This window comes from Mesoplodon bidens, assembly GCF_964165515.1.
Source record: "Mesoplodon bidens genome assembly, chromosome: 19".
Taxonomy (NCBI): Eukaryota; Metazoa; Chordata; class Mammalia; order Artiodactyla; family Ziphiidae; genus Mesoplodon; species Mesoplodon bidens.
In genome coordinates this window covers 15,630,825-15,652,205 of record NC_138179.1, presented here as the reverse complement: position 1 = coordinate 15,652,205, position 21,381 = coordinate 15,630,825, and the positions used below count along the sequence as shown (strand labels likewise).

Genomic DNA, 21,381 nt, shown 5'->3' with positions numbered 1-21,381 from the left:
TGTCCTGGCTCTTCCCTTTGGCCTGAAGCTTAGGAACCCAAGGTGTTTCCCTTTGGCCTCCATAAGGACACACAGCACCTGGAAAGCTGCCATGGCCCCATTGGAAATACTCTGGAGATGGGACTCTGAGACCTTAGAAGCCAACCCAACTGAATTAAGGAACACTGCAAGGGGACAGCCCTGTGACTGGTACTGGAGCCCTACCTCAAATTTGAGCTTTGACTCACCAGCAATCTCCTTTTTAAAGCATGATTGGCTTGGATTTGGGGCAACCAGCATTCTTGGTTGTAGGAGACACTGCTTTGCTGCTGGAGCCCATAGACCACTTCAGCTTTTGGGAGTTTCTCACAATGGCTCTTATGATGTCTTCCAATTGTGGTTTAGGAGATAAGACCCCCTTGGTATTGACCATTGCCCTAGAATCTCTGGCCCTTGAAGCAATTTCTGAATTGATCTCTAAAATCCTTTTCCTAAAGTGGAAACTAAACTTAGAGAAGTGCCCTCTTTTATGGGTTCTTCTCTCCAGGTTCTCTTGCTCCTCTCTCTCTGGGGCATTGCTGTTTTATGTCTGGAATCTCTTGAGACACTTCCACTCTCATCTCTTTGCTCGTTTCCTTACGTTGCTCAACTTGTAGTCAGCTCTGGGCTATTAGCCCTCCACGAAGTCCAAAGTCCCACTTTTCCAGATTATTTTTTATGATGCAGGATGAGAGAGGCTGAAAGGTCCATCTTTTTTTCTCCTCACTGAGGGGAGTGGGGAGGATTTCACAGGCCCATAACCAGTATTTGATAGGGATCCTTCTCAGAATTCTCTGGTGGAAACTGAATTTTATGTGATCACTTTGTCTCTGACCTGCATGAGTTTTCCCCAAGGAGCTTGGCAATCTCACTATGGTGTCAGCCCCTGAAATATGGGTGACTAAGGAGAAAAAGACTAGGACAGATTTTGTAATTGGGCTTCTCTCCCCTTTAAATAGCTTTATGAATTCAAGGATCTTGAGGGGTAGGCCCTACCTCTGCCATACCCAAAGCTGAATGTGATTTTTTTAACGCATGTTGAGAGTTTGGATCAGGAAAGGAGAGCTCTGGAATGGTATTCAGGTGAGGTTCCCCTTGGATAGTTTGAACTGTTGGTGTAACTATTTCTCCAGAGAGAATTTCTTTGAAAGATTATAACCTGAGGTTTACAACCTTTAAGCTCCTTCTGGGCAGCTTCTCTCATCATAGTCCAGTTTATCAATTAAAATGCAAAAATGACCTTTATGCTGTGTGAAGAGATCTTGTGGTCAGAATTTATATAGGAAATTAATTACAAGTACAAAACCATCACTCACTTTACTCCCAGTTCAGCCTGTTAGTTCTTAATTTTAGGTATCTCTAGCCTTCCTTGCTGATCAACCTAGATTCCTCCTCCAGTACTAGAGCTAAATCTTTTAGTTCTCTTATTTATTGCAGAAGGAATCAAGCTCTTTACTTACTGGAAAATAGGCCTAATCCTCGGTTCTCAGTAAAAAACTGTTCTTTTCACAATCGTCTGAAACCTGACTTGGTAATGTCTCATGATTCTATCTCAGTAACAGCAATCTTTCTTTCCTGGCACACATCCCCAGACAATTGTCCAAGGGAGGCTTTTCTCTCCTTTCTTACTCAGTGTCTTCTTCAGATTCCTCTTGTTTCCTGAATTCTCCTACTTTCTCTAAAATAGCCTTCTCTTTGCTCTTCAAACCTGTGTTCCCCAAAGGAATAAAGAGCTTCACCTCTCTGCACACTCTACAGAAGCATACAGTGGTCATATTACATGGCATACACATTAGCATCTCTAAAACCTAATTCACTTTCATAGCCCAGGTTCCAAATCAAGCTACACAAAAAAGTTTTAAAGGTGTTTGTGTGTTTGTGTGTGTGTGTATGTGTGGGGGGGGGAGGGGGGAGTTGGGGGTGATTAATGGTTGTGTTTAAACCACAGATAGCTCTCATACATTGGTCTGAGGTGGGAAATAATTAGAATTCTAAGGCGTTAAAGGCCATAAGACAATATGTAGGATGATTTACAAATAAATGGGGTCAACAAGAATTGTATGCTTTCAGCAGATGTGGAGTTAAGCTTTCTGTACCTCCTTGTTTTGCTAGCTTGCTCTCAGCTCATGAACTTGACAGAATTGTTTTTTTTTTTAAACTCCTACACAGAACAGGAGGGAAGTAAGCAGCTAACTAGTTAATAGCAGAAGCCTAACCGAAAATGGAAAATAATAGAATATTTGGTTTGCCTAAATTGAGACAAACCCATCTCTCTGTAGATTACATACCAATTTTGAGCCACTTAATTATCAACCAGAGACATAAATCCAGAAGTTTTCTTTTTTCTTTTGTATCTTGAGATTCCAGATCTTGAAGTTCTGAGTTGCAGCAGCTATTTTTTTAAATTTATTTATTTATTTATTTATGGCTGCGTTGGGTCTTTGTTGCTGCGCACAGGCTTTCTCTAGTTGCAGCGAGCGGGGGCTGCTCTTCGTTGCAGTGTGCAGGCTTCTCATTGCAGGGGCTTCTCTTGTTGTGGAGCATGGGCTCTAAGCACACGGGCTTCAGTAGTTGTGGCACGTGGGCTCAGTAGTTGTGGCTCATGGGCTCTAGAGCTCAGGCTCAGTAGTTGTGGCTCACGGGCTTAGTCGCTCTGGGGCATGTGCTATCTTCCTGGACCAGGGCTCGAACCCGTGTTTCCTGCATTGAAAGGCGGATTCTTAACCACTGCACCACCAGGGAAGTCCGTGCAGCAGCTATTTTACTCTCATTCTTCTTGTGGGCTTTCAGCGAAGGTTGAGCATCTACCACCAGCTTCTTTACTTTTCTCTGTGTTTATGGACTTATTACTCGTTTATTAATTTGTTCTTACTTCTGTGGATGATTACTTTTCAGAATCCATCATGGTACCTAGCTTAGTTACCTTATATACGTATTCATTAAATACAGGTGGTGCCCCTTTATATAAATTGAATAACCTGTGCATATGAATAACTGCTTTTATATCTCACTGGCCACTTTTCGTTACTCACTACTTTCCTTTTGTTGGTTTTGCTATCAGGAGTTAGTTTTGGAGTGATACGATTCCATCATTCTGGTTCTAAAGCAGTGATATATGTGCTATCTACAGATGCAAATACTTTAGTCCAGTGGCTCTCAAACTTTAACTTATAGTTAATATATTTAATGTACATCAGAATCACTTGGAGGGCTTGTTAAAAACACATTTCTAGGCCCTAACCCCAGATTTCCTAATTTGATAGATTTAGAATGGAGCCTAAAAATTTGCATTTCTAACCAGTTCACAAGTGAGGCCGCGCCTGGTGGACTGGGTGCCACACTTTGAGAATCACTGCTTCTTCCAAAATAGGAATTTTTCTCCTATTTCAGAAACATGCCCTTGTAGGAAAGATGGTTATATCAGAAAAAGAGAAGAGAAAAGAAACCAAACCTCATGGAGATCATGGGATTTGGTGGGCTTTTTAAAAAATATTTTCAGATTATCTCTGTGTGAGGGTGTGAATTTGCTGGTACAAGTAATGTGGCATTTGTATAGGATCTGAAATACTATCATAAGTGAATATTCAAAGAATTAAAAGCAAAACCTCTAAATCTACAAAATATCCATATGTCAAATCATTATGTTGTATACCTTAAACTAATACAATGTTATATGTCAGTTATATCTCAATAAAACCGCAGGGAGATAAAACTATGATCCGTACAAAGATTAGAGACAGTTCTAGGCAGTATTCTCATTAGCCTGAGTTAAATTGTATGCTCTAGGCCAGGGATTGACAAACTTTTTCTGTTAAAAGCCTGACAGTAAATATTTTAGGCTCTGCCAGCCTTAAATGGTCTGTGTTGCATATTCTTCTTTGCCTTTTCTTTAGAAAACAAAACAAAATAACCATTTAAAAATGTGAAAACCATTCTTAGCTTGCTGGCCATATGAAAGCAGGCTGTTGATGGCTAACCCCTGCCAAGGCCAGTGAGGCTGAAGTCATCATTTTGAAGCTTCCTGAAATTCTGGGATTTGAGAGGTGCTTTGAAGGATGGCTGAAATTTAGATTGAGAGATTGTATTCCTTCTGAAAGGAGAAGTGAGCAGAGAAACAAGCCTGTGATGCTTACCATAAAAGAGCTGTGAATTACATACAGAGCAGCAGTACCTTTGCAGATGAAATGGACTAACTGCAAGCCAGAGTCAGGGAGTCCTGTGGCATGAATACCTGGACAGTCTCAGCCACTGACAAGCCAAGCTGCTAAGTAGCTCTGAGAAATGAAGATGCTCTTTTGGCTTAAGGCCTCCACGTTGACTTGGAGCCCAGGGGAGGCAGTGTCTCATGTAACAATTGGCTCTTCAATAGGAGCTGTTGCTACTATGACTAATTAATGGACAAACATCATGTGTTTAGGGTAGTGAAGACTATTGGTCTCTTAACCAAAACTATACACAAAGATTATAACTCATCTTAATTTGCGCTATTGTTATTGGCAACAAGGAAGAATTGTAACAACTAATGCTGTCACTTACTCATTCATTGAACATTTAGTGAATGCTTACTCTGTGGCAGACTATAGAGATACAACTTGAGAAGCTCACTGTCTAGAGAGAGAAACAATATGTATATAGAAATAATTATGGCAGTGTGAGGTAAGCATTAGAAAATGTATGTGCAGGGAACTATGGATGCTTAGAAGAAGGAATCACCAGTTCGTTCTGATTTAATCTGTCAAGTTGACCCACTCTAATTACTACTGGCCATAGATTATACCCTTAATACTAACCAATTATCTTGCAGATCTGTACCATTGATTATAAAGAGGCCTGTGTAAAATACTGTGGTTGGATCAAATCCAATTCATCATCTGGAAAAAGCTATTTCAAACATCCTGCTGTTGCTACTAAGTTTTTTTTTTTTTTAAGATGTTGGGGGTAGGAGTTTATTAATTTATTTTTGCTGTGTTGGGTCTTTGTTTCTGTGCGAGGGCTTTCTCTAGTTGTGGCAAGTGGGGGGCCACTCTTCATCGCGGTGCGCAGGCCTCTATCGCGGCCTCTCTTGTTGCGGAGCACAGGCTCTAGACGCGCAGGCTTAGTAGCTGTGGCTCACGGGCCTAGTTGCTCCGCGGCATGTGGGATCTTCCCAGACCAGGGCTCAAACCCGTGTCCCCTGCATTAGCAGACAGATTCTCAACCACTGTGCCACCAGGGAAGCCCCGCTACTAAGTTTTTAGGATCCTCTTTAAGTGTAAAATATATAGCTCTAGCGTTGCTTGGTCCCTTAATTTTGTGCTTCCCACTGTACTGGTGTGAGTTGGGTTCTAAAACACAATTGTTTTCCCCAGTAAAACTTGCAGAAAAGAAGATTCTGTGGTAGGAAGAAGAATAATGGCTCCCCCAATAGAGTCCTCATCCGTGAACCTGTGAATATATTATGTTACATGGTAAAGGGGAAATTAAGGTTGGATGGAATTCAGGTTGTTAATCAGATGACTTTAAAATAGGCAGATTATCCTGGATTATCTGAGTAGGGGATAGTGTCATTATAAGGATCTTTAAAAGTCAAAGATGGAGACAGAGAAGAGGTCGTACTGATACGAGAACAACTCAACCCACTTTTGCTAACTTTAAAGATGGAGGAAGGGGGCCACAAGCCAAGAAATTCAGGTGGCCTCTAGATGCTGGAAGAGGCAAGGAAATGTATTCTCTCTGTATTAGTTTGCTAGGGCTGCCATAACAAGTACTGTAGACTGGTGGCCTAAACAACAGAAATTTATTTCTTACAGTTCTGGAGGCTAGAAGTCAGAGATGAAGGTGTTGGCAGGGTTGATTTTTTTCTGAGACCTCTCTTCTTAGCTTGTAGATGTCTTTCTTCTCCCTATGTCTTCACATGATCTTTCCTCTGTGTGTATCTGTGTCCTGATCTTCTCTTATAAGGGTATCAGTCATACTGGATGAAGTCCCACCCTAATAACCTCATTTTAGTTTAATTACCTCATCTCCAGATGCAGTCACACTATGAGATACTAGGGATTAGGACTTAAACATATAAATTTGGGGTTGGGGGGGGACCACAGTTCAGCTCATAATACTCTGCTAGAGGCTCCAGAAGGAACATGGGTCTGCCACCACTTTAATTTTAGTACTTCTGAGCTCCAGAACTGTAAGATAATAAATTTATGTTGTTTAAACCATCAAGTTTGTGATAATTCAATATAGCAAATGAGAAAACAAATACAAGTAACCTGAATCTACCAATAGGAGACTGATGAACTGTATTGTGGAATATGTATACAATGGGATATCATGCAGTGATCAAAAATCATGAAGTAAATGTCCATTGATGGATGAGTGGATAAACAAAATGTGGTATATACATACAGTGGAATATTATTCAGCCTTAAAAGGGAAGGAAGGACTTCCCTGATGGCTCGGTGGTTAAGAATCCGCCTGCCAGTGCAGGGAACATGGGTTCAATCCCTGGTCCGGGAAGATCCCACATGCCGTGGAGCAACTAAGCCCGTGTGCCACAACTACTGAGCCTGCACTCTAGAGCCCACGAGCCACGACTGCTGAAGCACACGTGCCCTAGAGCCCACACGCCACAACTACTGAGCCCACATGCCGCAGCTACGGAAGCCCACGCGCCTAGAGCCCATGCCTTGCAACAAGAGAAGCCACCACAATGAGAAGCCTGTGCACCGCAACAAAGAGTAGCCCCTGCTTGCCGCAACTAGAGAAAGCCCACACGCAGCAACAAAGACCCAACACAGCCAAAAATAAATAAATAAATAAATAAATGGGAAGGAAATTCTGATACATGCTACAGCGTGTATGACCACTGAGGACATTATGCTAAGTGAAATAAGCCAGTCACAAAAAGACAAATACTATATGATTCTACTTATATGAGACATCTAGAGTTATCAAACTCATAGAAACAGGAAGTAGAATAATGGTTACCAGGGGCTAATGAGGGAGAAATGAAGAATTTTGTTGTTGTTAATTTTTTTTAAATTTCATTTTATTTTTTTAACTTAATTTTATTTTTTTATACAGCAGGTTCTTATTAGTCATCCATTTTCTACACATCAGTGTATACATGTCAATCCCAGTCTCCCAACTCATCCCACCACCACCACCACCACCACCACCACTTTCCCCCTTGGTGTCCATACGTTCTCTACATCTGTGTCTCAATTTCTGCCCTGCAAACCGGTTCATCTGTACCATTTTTCTAGGTTCCACATATATGTGTTAATATGTAATATTTGTTTTTCTCTTTCTGACTTACTTCACTCTGTATGACAGTTTCTAGATTCATCCACGTCTCTACAAATGACCCAGTTTCGTTCCGTTTTATGGCTGAGTAATATTCTGTTGTATATATGTACCACATCTTTTTTATCCATTCGTCTGTTGATGGGCATTTAGGTTGCTTCCATGACCTGGCTATTGTAAATAGTGCTGCAGTGAACATTGGGGTGAATGACTCTTTTTGAATTATGGTTTTCTCAGGGTATATGCCCAGTAGTGGGATTGCTGAGTCATATGGTAATTCTATTTTTAGTTTTTTAAGCAACCTCCATACTGTTCTCCAAGGTGGCTGTATCAATTTACATTCCCACCAACAGTGCAAGAGGGGGTTCCCTTTTCTCCACACCCTCTCCAGCATTTGTTGTTTGTAGATTTTCTGATGATGCCCATTCTAACTGGTGTGAGGTGATACCTCATTGTAGTTTTGATTTGCATTTCTCTAATAATTAGTGATGTTGAGCAGCTTTTCATGTGCTTCTCGGCCATCTGTATGTCCTCTTTGGAGAAATGTATATTTAGGTCTTCTGCCGGTTTTAATTTTTATTATTATTTTTTTGTGTGTGGTATGCGGGCCTCTCACTGTTGTGGCCTCTCCCGTTGTGGAGCACAGGCTCCGGACGCGCAGGCGCAGCGGCCATGGCTCATGGGCCCAGCCGCTCCGCGGCATGTGGGATCTTCCCAGACTGGGGCACAAACCCGTGTCCCCTGCATCAGCAGGCGGACTCTCAACCACTGCGCCACCAGGGAAGCCCTGCCCATTTTTTAATTGGGTTGTTTGTGTTTTTAATATTGAGCTGCATGAGCTGTTTATATATTTTGGAGGTTAATCCTTTGTCCGTTGATTCGTTTGCAAATATTTTTTCCCATTCTGAGGGTTGTCTTTTCATCTTGTTTGTAGTTTCCTTTGCTTTGCAAAAGTTATAAGTTTCATTAGGTCCCATTTGTTTATTTTTGTTTTCATTTCCATTACTCTAGGAGGTGCATCAAAAAAGATCTTGCTGTGATTTATGTCAAAGAGTGTTCTGCCTGTGTTTTCCTCTAAGAGTTTTATAGTGTCCAGTCTTACATTTAGGTCTCTAATCCATTTTGAGTTTATTTTTGTGTATGGTGTTAGGGAGTGTTCTAATTTCATTCTTTTACATGTAGCTGTCCAGTTTTCCCAGCACCACTTATTGAAGAGACTGTCTTTTGTCCATTGTATATCCTTGCCTCCTTTGTCATAGATTAGTTGACCATAGGTGCGTGGGTTTATCTCTAGGTTTTCTATCCTGTTCCATTGATCTATGTTTCTGTTTTTGTGCCAGTACCATATTGTCTTGATTACTGTAGCTTTGTAGTATAGTCTGAAGTCAGGGAGTCTGATTCCTCCAGCTCCGTTTTTTTCCTTCAACATGCTTTGGCTATTCGGGGTCTTTTGTGTCTCCATACAAATTTGAAGATTTTTTGTTCTAGTTCTGTAAAAAGTGCCATTGGTAATTTGATAGGGGTTGCATTGAATCTGTAGATTGCTTTGTGTAGTATAGTCATTTTCACAATATTGATTCTTAAAATCCAAGAACATGGTATATTTCTCCATCTGTTGGTATCATCTTTAATTTCTTTCAACAGTGTCTTATAGTTTTCTGCATACAGGTCTTTTGTCTCCCTAGGTAGGTTTATTCCTAGATATTTTATTCTTTTTGTTGTAATGGTAAATGGGAGTGTTTCCTTAATTTCTCTTTCAGATTTTTCATCATTAGTGTATAGGAATGCAAGAGATTTCTGTGCGTTAATTTTGTATCCTGCAGCTTTACCAAATTCATTGATTAGCTCTAGTAGTTTTCTGGTGGCATCTTTAGAATTCTTTATATATAGTATCATGTCATCTGCAAACAGTGACAGTTTTACTTCTTCTAAGGAAATGAAGAATTTTTTTTAATGGGTGTAGAGTTTTAGTTTTGCAAGATGAAAAAGTTCCAGAGATTGGTTGAACAACAACGTGAATATGCTTAACACTAATGAACTCTACACTTGAAAATGTTTAAGATGGTAAATTTTATGTTATTTTACCACAATTAAAAAAATTTTAAACAAAGATTAGTTAAAAAGGCAGCGACAGAAAAATAGGTGCAGTGTGTTTCCATTGTATATTTTAGAGAAAGGATATATACACATGTAATGCTTGTATGTGTACAGTATATCTCTGAAAAGATATCCCAAGAAACTTAGCATAGTGACTACTTCTGGGAATGGGGTTTTAGAGAACTAGGAGGTGTGGGGGACAGTGATGGGAGGAAAATAAATACTCTCTGACACCTTCTGAATCTTGTTTACCACGTACATATTGAAATAATGTTTTTTACTAAGTTCGCAGATACAGACAACAGGTTGGTAGTTGCCGGAGGCAGGGAGTGGGCAGAATAGGTGAGGGTGTCAAAAGGTGCAAACTTCTAAAATAGATAAGTCATGGGAATGTAATTTTTTTAAAAGAAAGAATGGTTTTAAATGTGTAACTTGGGGTTAGGGACTACAGAGAGTTTTCTCAGCTGGGTCATCCTTAGGCTATGAAATTGCTTTGTTCAATCCAGTTACACGTAAGTGTCAGGATACATAAGATCTACTTCTTGTCTTGACCTTTAAAGGTTAAAAGCTCTTAGTCCGAAAGTGGTCATCAGGCTTTAGGGTACACATGTATTTTATTGTTTGATGTCCAAAGTATATTTTCAAAGTCTCTAGTTCTTTAAGAACAACTGCAGGGACTTCCCTGGTGGCACAGTGGTTAAGAATCCGCCTGCCAATGCAGGAGACATGGGTTTGAGCCCTGGTCCGGGAAGATCCCACATGCTGCGGAGCAACTAAGCCACACTGCAACTACTGAGCCTGCACTCTAGAGCCCATGAGCCACAACTACTGAGCCCACATGCTGCAACTACTGAAACCTGTGTGCCTAGAGCCTGTGCTCCGCAACAAGAGAAGGCACCATAATGAGAAGCCCACGCAGCACAACGAAGAGTAGCCCCTGCTCTCCACAACTAGAGAAAGCCTGCACGCAGCAACGAAGACCCAGCGCAGCCAAAAGAAAGAGAAAAGAAGGAACAACTGCGATTCTTCACTTAATTAGAACCCCTAAAAGAGTTGGGGGGAGAAAAGATGCAGGAAAAAAGGAAGGATAGAAATGTAATAATAATTAATGTTTTCTACTTTTTAAAATCACATAAGCCGTAACAAAAATAGAATGAAAGAGACAACAGCAGGAATAGGTTTTGACTCTTTTGGGATTATTTTTTAAGACTTCTGCTTGCAAATTGTTAGGTAACTGCACAAGTTAGATTTTAACACTCTTCAAAACATCCTCCATAGTACATGAGACTTTACATCATAAGTTCCATATAAAGATTGCAACATTTTATTACTATAATTGTTGCTCAGAAGCTGTTCTGGATTGAAACTTCTTGTTATATACGGATGTGTTTTCCTAACCAACAATCTTAGCCCCTGTTTTTCTCCAAATGATACTTGACCAAAGGGGCATATTTCCACAGAGCCATATTCTTATCTTTGTGGTTTTTGCATCTCCATACAAAGTAAAAAGTCTTTTTGGAACCTGTTCAGTTATCTTTCCCTTTTTGTTTGGAGTTTTACTATAGCTAATCCAGGACCAGGTGAAGTGCTTAGTACACAGTAGGGATACAGTAAATGGTGATGAATGACTCATTGTGAGCTCAATACTTTAGGGTTATGTAGGGAATACAAAATTGTCTTGATTTAGAAGTGAAACACTTATAATTTTATAGAAGCAAAATTTCCCTAGATGGCAAAATTTTCTTTGAAAGAGAATTTAGCCCAAATGTGTAAGTCTTTAACATTTAGGATGGAGATTATTATTATTATAGTAATATTATTATTATAGTATTACCAACATGAGTAGCTAAGTTATGCTAAGTGTTTTTCTTATATTATCTCTCATACAATTTTTCCAGTGACCCTATTAGATAGATGCTATTGTTGTGCCCATTTTTATGGATGAGGAAATTGAGCTCAGAGAGATTAAGTAATGTGTTCAACACCACATGACTAGTAAGTGGCAGAACCAGGATATGAACTCAATTTAGTTTAGTTAAGATTTGGGCTTGGTACTTCCAATCCAAGAATATTAGTTTGACTTTATTGTCTTAAAAATTCCTACTAAAAATGGTCAAAGGGTTATTTAAAAAGGAAGGAGGGAGGGAAAAAAAGGAAGAGAAAGAAGGGAAAAGAGAATTGATATCTGCACTACAAACTAGGCATGATCACTGTCCTCATGTTAGAAGAAACACTGGAGGATTTTGTACAACATGAAATTCAGGCAAGACCAGGTTGAGGCAAGGGCCTACCAACCTGAGAAGTACTACATATAAACTAAACTCACCTAGGGAGTGAGTTTAAGGAAACATCTTTTGTTCCTAGCTTACTAAAAATGTTTGAAACTAAAAATGACTGTTAATTTTATCAGTATCTTTTACTATCTATTAGATAATCATTTATTTTTTTCTTAATTACATGCTAAATTATATTAATAGAGTTCCTAAGCATTCATTCTTAGAATGAATCCTTTATAATGTCAACAAAAATAATCAATAAACAGTCTATAATAGGAATAAAAAAGAGTTTTATTTGAACCAAACTGAGGACTATAGCCCAAGAGACAGCCTCTCAGATAACCCTGAGGAACTGCTCTGGAGGAGCATGGTTTTCAACACAGTTTTATATCTTGTCAGAACAAAGAACATCAGACAAGTCAGAGATATATTTCTTCAAGGTTTAAAAAACAAACAAACACCAGATCAGCATGTACACAGCAAATCAATATGGCCTTGTCACCTGGGAAGGAACTTTTATCATCGAAGGAGTACCAGCATTGGCATCGCAGGAAGGGAGGCATTTAATCTTTTTTTTTAACACGGACATTCCTTACTTCTGGTAAATGCACCTTTTTTTTAAGTGATTAAAGCAGATGTACAATGTATGTTTGATAGGCCACAAAAGGCTTATAAAGTAAGCATAAAATTCAAGTTAAATCATGTACAAGCTAGAATGACTTCCCCATAACTCAATATGTGAAAGTTCCTTCTATGAATAGTCATAAGCAAGACAGTTCAATCTGCAGAACCCAGAAACAACTCAGGAATTGGAATTACCAAGTACCTCAGAAAGCAGAGGAAAGAAATCAAAATATTCTTTGTCTTCCTTTAGGATTCTTAGGATTTAATTTAGAATTAAATATGTTGATTGCAGGTAAATACTTGTTCCAGGAACCAATTATTTTTAATGCTACCAGCACACTTAAATTGATACCTGTATCTTAATGAATTGAATTTCAATTAATAAGTATGCAGTAAAGTCTTAAAATAACTTTAGGAATGCAAGTGTCATTATAGGACCTCTTTTTTCAATTGAAATATAGTTGATTTACAATATTATATTAGCTTCAGATGTACAGCGTAGTGATTCAGTATTTTTATAGATTTTACTCCCTTTAAAGTTATTACAAAATAATGGCTATAATTTCCCTATGTTGCACAGTATATCCTTGTTGCTTATCTACTTTATACATAGTAGTTTGTATCTCTTAATCCCATACCCCTATCTTGCTCCTCCTCCTTCCCTTCCTCCACTGGTATCTACTAGTTTGTTTTCTATATCTGTGAGTCTGTTCCTGTTTTGTTATATGCATTTGTTTTATTTTTTAGACTCCACATATAAGTGATTACATACCATATTTGTCTTTCTCTGTCTGACTTATTTTACTAAGCATAATACACTCCAGGTCTATCCATGTTGTTGCAAATGGCAGAATTTCATTCTCTTTTATGGACGAGTAATATTCCATTTTATATAAAAGAACCTCTTTCTTGAAAGGTCATTTTGAAAGAGCTCATGTAAACATGCTGAAGTATATACAAGAGTGAAAACTTAAAAATCTTAACTAGTGTAATTTGGATTAATTACTGTGTACTTTTTTCAGTTTGTGTACACCTTGACAGTGAGAAGCCATTTTTGATATGCTTAATATTATCTATGTTATCATTTTGTTGTGATATGGGAATTTGGGAGAATTGAAAGCAGCTTTGATCTCTACCTTATTCCTTCAGGTATTTTGTTTGTTATTTATTAAGCCTTTAGCTTTTGTAATATTAGAAGTATTCACATATTTTGTAGACTGATTTTTTTCTTTTTGAAAAGACAAAGGAGAGTAAATATTCTTATTTTTTCCTCCTCCAAAATGCAGGGGAGTAAGGAATAAAGAGACTGCATTTGCAGAACCTAAAAATGATTTTAAATATTTAGTTGTTTCTGTTTATTTTCTGAAAGAGGAAGAGGGAGGAGAAATGGAATATGAGACTGGGTTGTAAGGACAAAAACCAAAAGTAGGCAAAGGATCAGGGTAGGAAAAAAGTAAGAAGGAAGTTAACCAGGAGAAGGCAGTTAGGAGAAGTAGGAGCTCTGAACTTTACTTTGTTTATTTGCACTCTACAACTCAGTCTCTGCAGGTATTCTGTGAGTTGAATGAAACACAGTCTCAGTTTTGAAAATACAAAATATGAGTCAACCATGATAGCCATAAAGTAGTTGTATATGATTAAGTTTCAGCCACCGGTAGTGAGAAGTTTTGTTTAATAGCTTTATTGAGATGTAATTGATAAACAAAAAACTTGACGTAGTTAATGCATACAGTTTGATGAGTTTGGACAAATGCGTACACCCATGAAGCCATCATTAAAATCAAGGTAATAAACATATCTATTACCTCCAAAAGTTTCCTTGTGCCCCTTAGGGGTTTTGTTAGTTGTTTCTTTTGCGGTAAGAACATTTAACATGAGATCTACCCTCTTAACAAAGAATTTTAATGCACAGTATTGTTAACAGTAGGCCCCATGTTGTGCAGCAGATTTCTAAAACATAATCATTTGCATAACTGAAACTTTATACCCTTTAAACAACTCCCCTTTTCCTCCTTCCCCTCAAACCCCTGGCAACTACCATTCTACTCTGTGTTACTGTGAGTTGGATTATTTTAGATACCTCAAATATGTGGAATCATGCATATTTGTCCTTCTGTGACTGGCCTATTTCACTGCTCATAATGTCCTCCAGGCTCATCCATGTTGTCACATATGGCAGGATTTCCTCCTTTTTTAAGACTGAATAATATCCCATTGTAGGTATATACCACATTTTCTTTACCCATCTGTCTGTCAATAGACATTTGGGTTGTTTCCATATCTTGGTTATTGTGAATAATGCTGCAGTGCACATGGGAGTGCAGATGTCTCTTCGAGATCCTGATTTCATTTCCTTTGGATTTATACCCAGAAGTGGGTTTGGTGGATCATATGGTAGTGTGAAGTTTTGATGACATAAGTTTATATATCTCTATGTAGGAATAACTCAGTTTCCAGCAGCTGTTACCCAAACAGCAAACATTTGAAGGAACTTAATGGGTCAGAGTTGGAGCTTATTCTCTTCTCTTTTTTTGTGTTGCTGTTAGTCATAAGGGAAAAATACTCTTGTGTTACCAGCTCATTGTTTCACTCCTTTGTCTCACTTTTCTTATCTGTCTTCTAGACAGATTTTGAAAAAGAGATTGGAGAGTGGAAGAAATGTTTTAAATTGTTTTCTGGCATCTGTCAGTAGGACTTGGGTAGGGCATGTTTTTTGGCTCTTCTTATAAACACTTGTTAGCAGAGGGCTAACGAGGCCAGGCTAGTAGTTAGATCCCTTAATCATGTGCTATTACATTCTAAAGCCTGTCTCCAAACAGTCATCAAATATATACCTTTGAATATGAGGGTAAGTGAACACAAACCTACCCCATTCTGGAAAAAGTCCAGAGTACATACTCTGAAGGTTTAGTAGCACCACCTTTACAGAAAAAGGACATCCCATTGCCCAAATTGGAAACCACGGAAAATGCTTCTGCTACTCAAATATTCCTCAATTTTCCTAACCAATCACCTTGTTGGCTTTATTCTCTTCAAAACAGCTGTTACTAATCAGAATTGCACCTTCTCACATATGGGCTAACACTGACACAGTGATTTCTGCTGGCCTTTTCCCTTATGCTTACGACCCTGTTATCTGGATCTCTGAAATGATCTTGTTTGTATTACAGAGCTCTCATTTGGAAGACAGTGAATCCGCAGCATTACTTTGCTGTGAACGTGAAGAATCAGAAATCTTTAGTGATTCCAATGTACGTAGGTATTTGTCTTTATACAGCCTTTGGTGATTTAAGTGAGAGCTTTTTGAGTAAATTTGGCTCTTAAATGCATCTGAGATAATGCCTATTATTTTATCTATTTGGCTTCACTCAGCCAAATAGCCTGGGAAGGCAAATAAGTGACTTGGAATGAGTGTATGTATAAATAGTATGGTATATTTGTATGTGTAATAATCTCCATTCAAAGCATATCTCTCAAAGTAGATAAATGTTGCACCCTGAAACCTTGAGTCTCCTTCACTAAGGAATATGATTGTTTTTGTGGTTTTTTCACATTTTTTTTAATGGTCTTTTCCCTGTGACAACTGCTTGGTATTGGTGCTGCCCCTGGACCTTTATTCCCCACATACAAAGACCTAACATATCCTGGCTGTTGATAATGTTAAGCCAAAGAAATGTTATAAATCCTAGACTACAGAGTCAGCCAGATCATCTCAAATGTAGAACTATCTCACTACATTTCATGAGGTGTTATAAATTGTATTGATCTCATCTGACCTCCAGCAGAGTTGCTTAATTATTGCAAATTACCCACAGAATCAGGCTGAAGTTAGAGAATGACTTAAATTAACTACGTATCGCTTCCAATAGGATAACTGCCTTTGCTAGCCGTGGCTAAAACTAGGTTCTACAGACCTTGATGATAAAATCTGAGTTCTGTCTATTCCAGAATGCTTATTGTGCACAGTAGGTATTCTATAAATATCGCTGAAGTTTCATCAGTGGAAACTCTCTCTCAATGAAGCTGTGCCTCTCAAGTATATCACCATAGTACTACCTGCTTTTAAACTGTCTTTACTTCACCTTCATGGCACAGTGAAGGTGATCACTATTTTAAGACCTCATTCAACTGTTATGTTGACTTATCTGGTTGCACTTCGTTCAGCATTGACGAAGAGTCTGAAATGGCATGAAGTCAGTTATTGTGACTCACTAATAGCTGGAGTGGTGCTCACTTCCCTAGTACTTGAAAACATTAACTGATGAATTCATATGAACACTCATTTATTATCAACATTTTGCAGATGACAGACTGAGGGTGGAAATGTTATATTTTTTGTCCAACGTTGTGTGATAATCAGGGGCAGCGCTGACATCAGGTCTCAGCTGACAGCCGTCAGTGAGCTCATTATCAGCAGGCAGCATGACATCAGATCTCAGCTGACAGCCATCAGTGAGCTCATTATCAGCAGCCAGCATCTTCAATGATGGAATGTGTACCAGTCTCCTTATATATAGTGCCTTACAAGATTTATCCTGTTCAGTCTGCAGTGGAGTCTTCTAGACTTGGACTGGCTTATTGTTTTGGCTGATTTTGTCTTACAGAAGTCAGTGCATGGCAGTCCACGTAAAGAATATTTTTATGAAGTTGGACACGTGGGGAAAATACTCTAGTTTTAATAGTTTTCTCTCAGAAAAAATTAGATGCGTATATATATTTGCAGATTACTCAGGATTGCTTGATTTTATTGCCAGAACTTTCATTCATTTAAGTCATGTTTGTTGTCTTTTCTTCTTCAAGAGGCAAAAGTGGTTACATGTACTTGGCTGGCTTTACCTGTAAAGGTACTGGATCTTCCTCCTGTTTTGTGTGCTCAGGAAGTGTTTCCCATACTTTTTTTTTCTTTTCTCACCTTCCCATTCCCACCCCCACATCGAAGGAGATTGAAAAGCTCCTTCCCAATTTGAAGGCTTAAACTTGAAAACAGAATTTTTTGCAGAGCAAACTGACTGAAATGCCACTTCGAATTTTTTTCAAAGGAAGTGGTACAGGATCTTGATAACTATTTGAAATAGAAGTTAACTGTCGTAATGAAGAGTAGAAGATAAAGAACTTTTTCAGTAAACCTTGGAATAACAGAAATGTGAACTTTGGTTAGCTATATTCATTCCTTCCCTTATGCACGCACTCATTCATTCACCAAGCATTGATTGACTCTCATGTACAAATTACCAGGCCCAAGGCGTTGGGGGTTAGGCCTAAAATATCAAATCTACCCTAAGAGCAAACATCCAGCTATAAGGTAAATAAGGTCTGAGGCTCTAATGTAAAACATGGTGGCTGTAGTTAACATTGTATTTTATAATTGAAATTGCTAAAAGAGCAGAACTTAAATGTTCTCACCAAAAAAAAAAAAAAGATAAATATATGAGGTGACTGACGTGTTAGTTAACCAGTTGGGGGAATCATTTCACAATGTATTCATATGTCAAATCGCCATGATGTACACTTTAAATATCTTACAATTTTACTTGTCAGTTTTACCCCAATAAAGCTGAAATTAAAATTACTCTAGGAGAATGTATAATCTACTCTTCAACAGATTAGTTTTATGGGTATTCACGGAAATGCAGTACATGGGGAGAAGAGAAATCTGTGGGTGAGTGGAAAGAAATTTGGCTGGAGGCAAAGAAGGGATGGCTCTCTCTGGAAGAGGGCTAGCTGCCTTACATCTCCTGGGGCTTTCCCGGAAGAGAGGAGAGGAATGTAGAGAGACCCCTGCCCCTTCTCTAGTCCCACTCAGCCTCTAGGGAACCAGATAAAGTGTAGAAGCAGAAGAAGCTATTTGCTCCCTCTGCTATGCACAGGGTTGTTGGAGGCCTCCATAATGGGAAGAGGGACTGCCTGCCCTAGAACAGGGTGACCGTGTGACTGGAAGAGGTCACAGAGGAGGAAGACACTGGCCCTAGCGCAGGAGTTTCACTTTGTCTCCAGAAAAGAAAGAATGTGGGCAGTGACTAGAGCAGGTTCCGTTACTAGTGGCTGCAGCAGCTACTGAGACTCCGGAGGGTTCTCTTCAAATTTCCCATCCCCATACCTACTGCTATCCTGCCTTAAAGGAGAGAGAGCTCTGCCTGAGCTGGGATTCCCATTATGGTGATTGTGGGGTTCAGCTAGAAACAACTGGATTCATTGTAGGGTTATTTCCTCCCTACCCTGTAGGTCAGGAAAATGCTTGTTGTGTTACTTTGTCTCCTAAGAATACAACTTAATTCTTTCTCTCCTTTCTCTGCTCTTCTGACCCCACCCCTACCCTACCAAGCAGGAAGAGGGATGGATATAGGTGGTCATACCATTTTTATGGTCTATTTCGCTCCTTTGCTTGGATATTATATCCTTGTAGGGAATGCATTTTCCCTCTGTGCAATCAAAACAGATTTTATGTTTGAATAGCCCAGTGAAAGGGAGAGGTATTAGCCTTCTGTTATTAAAAAAAGAAAAAAAGGGAAAGCTACCCTCTAGAATTGAATGTGGAGAAGGCAGATGAAAAGAAAGGAAAATCTAAAATGTAAAAACTATTTGGTTTAGAATACTTTACATTTTTAAACTTTAGGTTTGCATTCTCTTCTAGGTCGGGACAGGTGTCTCAGAATAGATGGCAACTTCAGTGGAGGTTTTCATGTGTAGTGGGGTAGGAGAATGGCTTTGGGAGAGAGAGAATATATGACGTGGCTAATACTAAGTTCAAGACGAAGGATTTAAGAATTTTAAAAAGTTATTAGCATTAAGATAAGCCCTGGTTCAAATGAGTAGCCAACCTATGGATTGAAGATAGAAGGAGCTTTAATCTTCAGGATTCTTTGGAAGCATCCTGTTTTTCTTGTGTGTTTTAAGTTTTAGAATATGGTGTATGGAATGATCAAAACAATGAATGATTTGTTGGCTTAGAAAGTAAAACTACACTTAGAAGGGGAGAACTGCTATTGTCAGGAAATCTACTTTTGTAAATCTCTAGAGATTGTAAGCACAAGCAAGATGCTTGTAGATGAACCTACAGATACAATGATAACCAGCTGGTTGGATGGAAGGTGGTGATGGTATGTGGGCCAACGAGCATGTGCATCTGGTCATTTCTGATGATTTGTATTTACCCTCTTCCTTTCAGCTCTCTCTCTCCCTTTCAGCTCTCTGTACAGTGTTTTTTATTTCTTTTTTCAGACTCACTTGCAGAGACACCATTTCACTAGCCAATGCACACAAATGTAAAAAGAATTTAAAAAGGAAAATTCGTTGCTAAGGAGATGTGGGTTTTATTACGAGTTTCAAATGGCCATTTAGCCAACAGTGAACAGCTGTCTGACCAGAGTTCAGGATGATTTGAATTGTTTCTGCCTCACCTCTGCTGCATAGTAAAGAGATTGCTGATTAGGGCATCTGGTCGGAAAAAAGGTTAAAAGTGTTGCTAGTGGCAGAAACATAGTTTTACCATGAACAGTATTCCTATTTTTTCCTTTAGAGGGAGTCTGATCCAAATGGTAACACTGGTAGAAATCCTCCTGTGATGTTAAAAGTATTTTTCTTTGTTCCAGAATAAAGCATAGCTTGACTATTTTATCCTAGAATAACAAATGAGAAACAGTTTTCAACTTTTCTTTTTTTGAAGTCTTACCCTCTTAAGCGATTTATTTGAAGAGAAATGAGGTTTGTAGTAATCTTGAGTACAAAGTCTACTTTAAAAATTAGCTTTATAATTTAACTCAGTGGCTCTCATCATGGCTGCACGTTAGAATCACCTGGTGACCTTTTAAAATAATTTAATAACAGGGTCTCACCTCAGTCCAGTTAAACCAGGATCTCTGTGAGTGGGACCCAGGTATTAGTATTTTTTAAATGCTCCCAGGATTATTCTAATGTGAATCAAGGGTTCAGAACCACTGTTTTATCTCTAGCTATGCTAATTTTTTTTGCCTCCAAATCAGAGCTCTAATCTGCAACATTTGTAACATCTGTTTACATGAAGAGAGAATAAAATATGAGATTGATTAGAATAATGAGTTGACTGTATGCATTTACTACCTCAGGTACAATGCAATTAACTTTTATTCAGTGAAATTCCTTGGCTAGGCTTCTGTTAAAAGAGGAGCAAGATACTGAAATTAGGTAAGTCAAATCCTCAGTAAACCTGTGTCAATGAAGGGTAAAGTTTTCCATGAGGTTATTGAGACTTACCCTTCCTGTGTCAACACTGCTAGGAGCTGGCATAGAAAAGAATCAAAGAGCACTTTTATACTTTGTGTATTATAACTTTATTAAAATAAAATATACATACAGAAAAGTGCACTAATTTTGTACTTTTATCGTAAATTTTCACAAACTGAAGTTTTCACAAACACACATCAAGAAACTGTGTAACCTGGACCTAGATCAAGAAATGGAATATTACTACTCCCCTCCACCAGTTCCCCCTTCCTCCAACACCCCCTCCTTGCTTCCTTCCAGTCACTACTCACCCTCTGGCTATCACCCCCCAGAGATAACTACTCTCCTGACTTCTTGACCATATGATTTTGATGTGGGCATGAGGCTATGCCCTTTAGATGACCTCTCTGACCTCCAGAATCAGGGGTCAGCATCATGTAATATTTAAAGAGCTCAGGTTCAAGGTTCCAACAGCCTGAGTCAAAGTCCCAGCTCATAGTAAGTCACACTGGCTGTGTGACTCCACTTCTCTAAGCCTTACTTCCCCCATCTGTAAAACAGGGGTAACAATAGGACCTGTCTCATAGAGTTGTTAGAATTAAATGAGATAATTTATGGGTCTGGCACATTACCTGTGCTGAGAGCAGAGGCAGATATAGGATTCCCTGATGTCATCATGTCTTCAGCAGAGTCAGGACAACGCCACTGTGGTCTGTGGGCACAATTTAGTTCATAGTCTAGCTCTGGGGGGGAAGGAGGAGGAAAAAGTGGGCATCCTGACTGTCTTTCCTTTTCCTCACCATCCTTGATTTGGCCTGTGGCAGGACTAACTTGTGGCAACTTCTAAAATATGTTATTTAAATTCATAAAGTGATTACTGAAA

The 21,381-nt window shown here is 38.9% G+C and overlaps 1 protein-coding gene across 4 annotated transcripts in view; it reads left to right on the top strand.

Annotated features, from left to right (window-relative positions):
- SSH2 (slingshot protein phosphatase 2) overlaps window positions 1-21,381 on the top strand; it is a 246,294-nt gene that overhangs the window by 49,711 nt on the left and 175,202 nt on the right. For 2 of the 4 annotated variants that reach the window (XM_081219857.1, XM_081219856.1), the window contains one exon: window positions 15,470-15,550. The exons of the other annotated variants lie outside the window; for them this stretch is intronic. In XM_081219857.1, coding sequence (XP_081075983.1) covers window positions 15,470-15,550 — 81 coding nt within the window. The remainder of the gene's footprint in view (window positions 1-15,469; window positions 15,551-21,381) is intronic. 4 annotated transcript variants of the gene reach the window in all.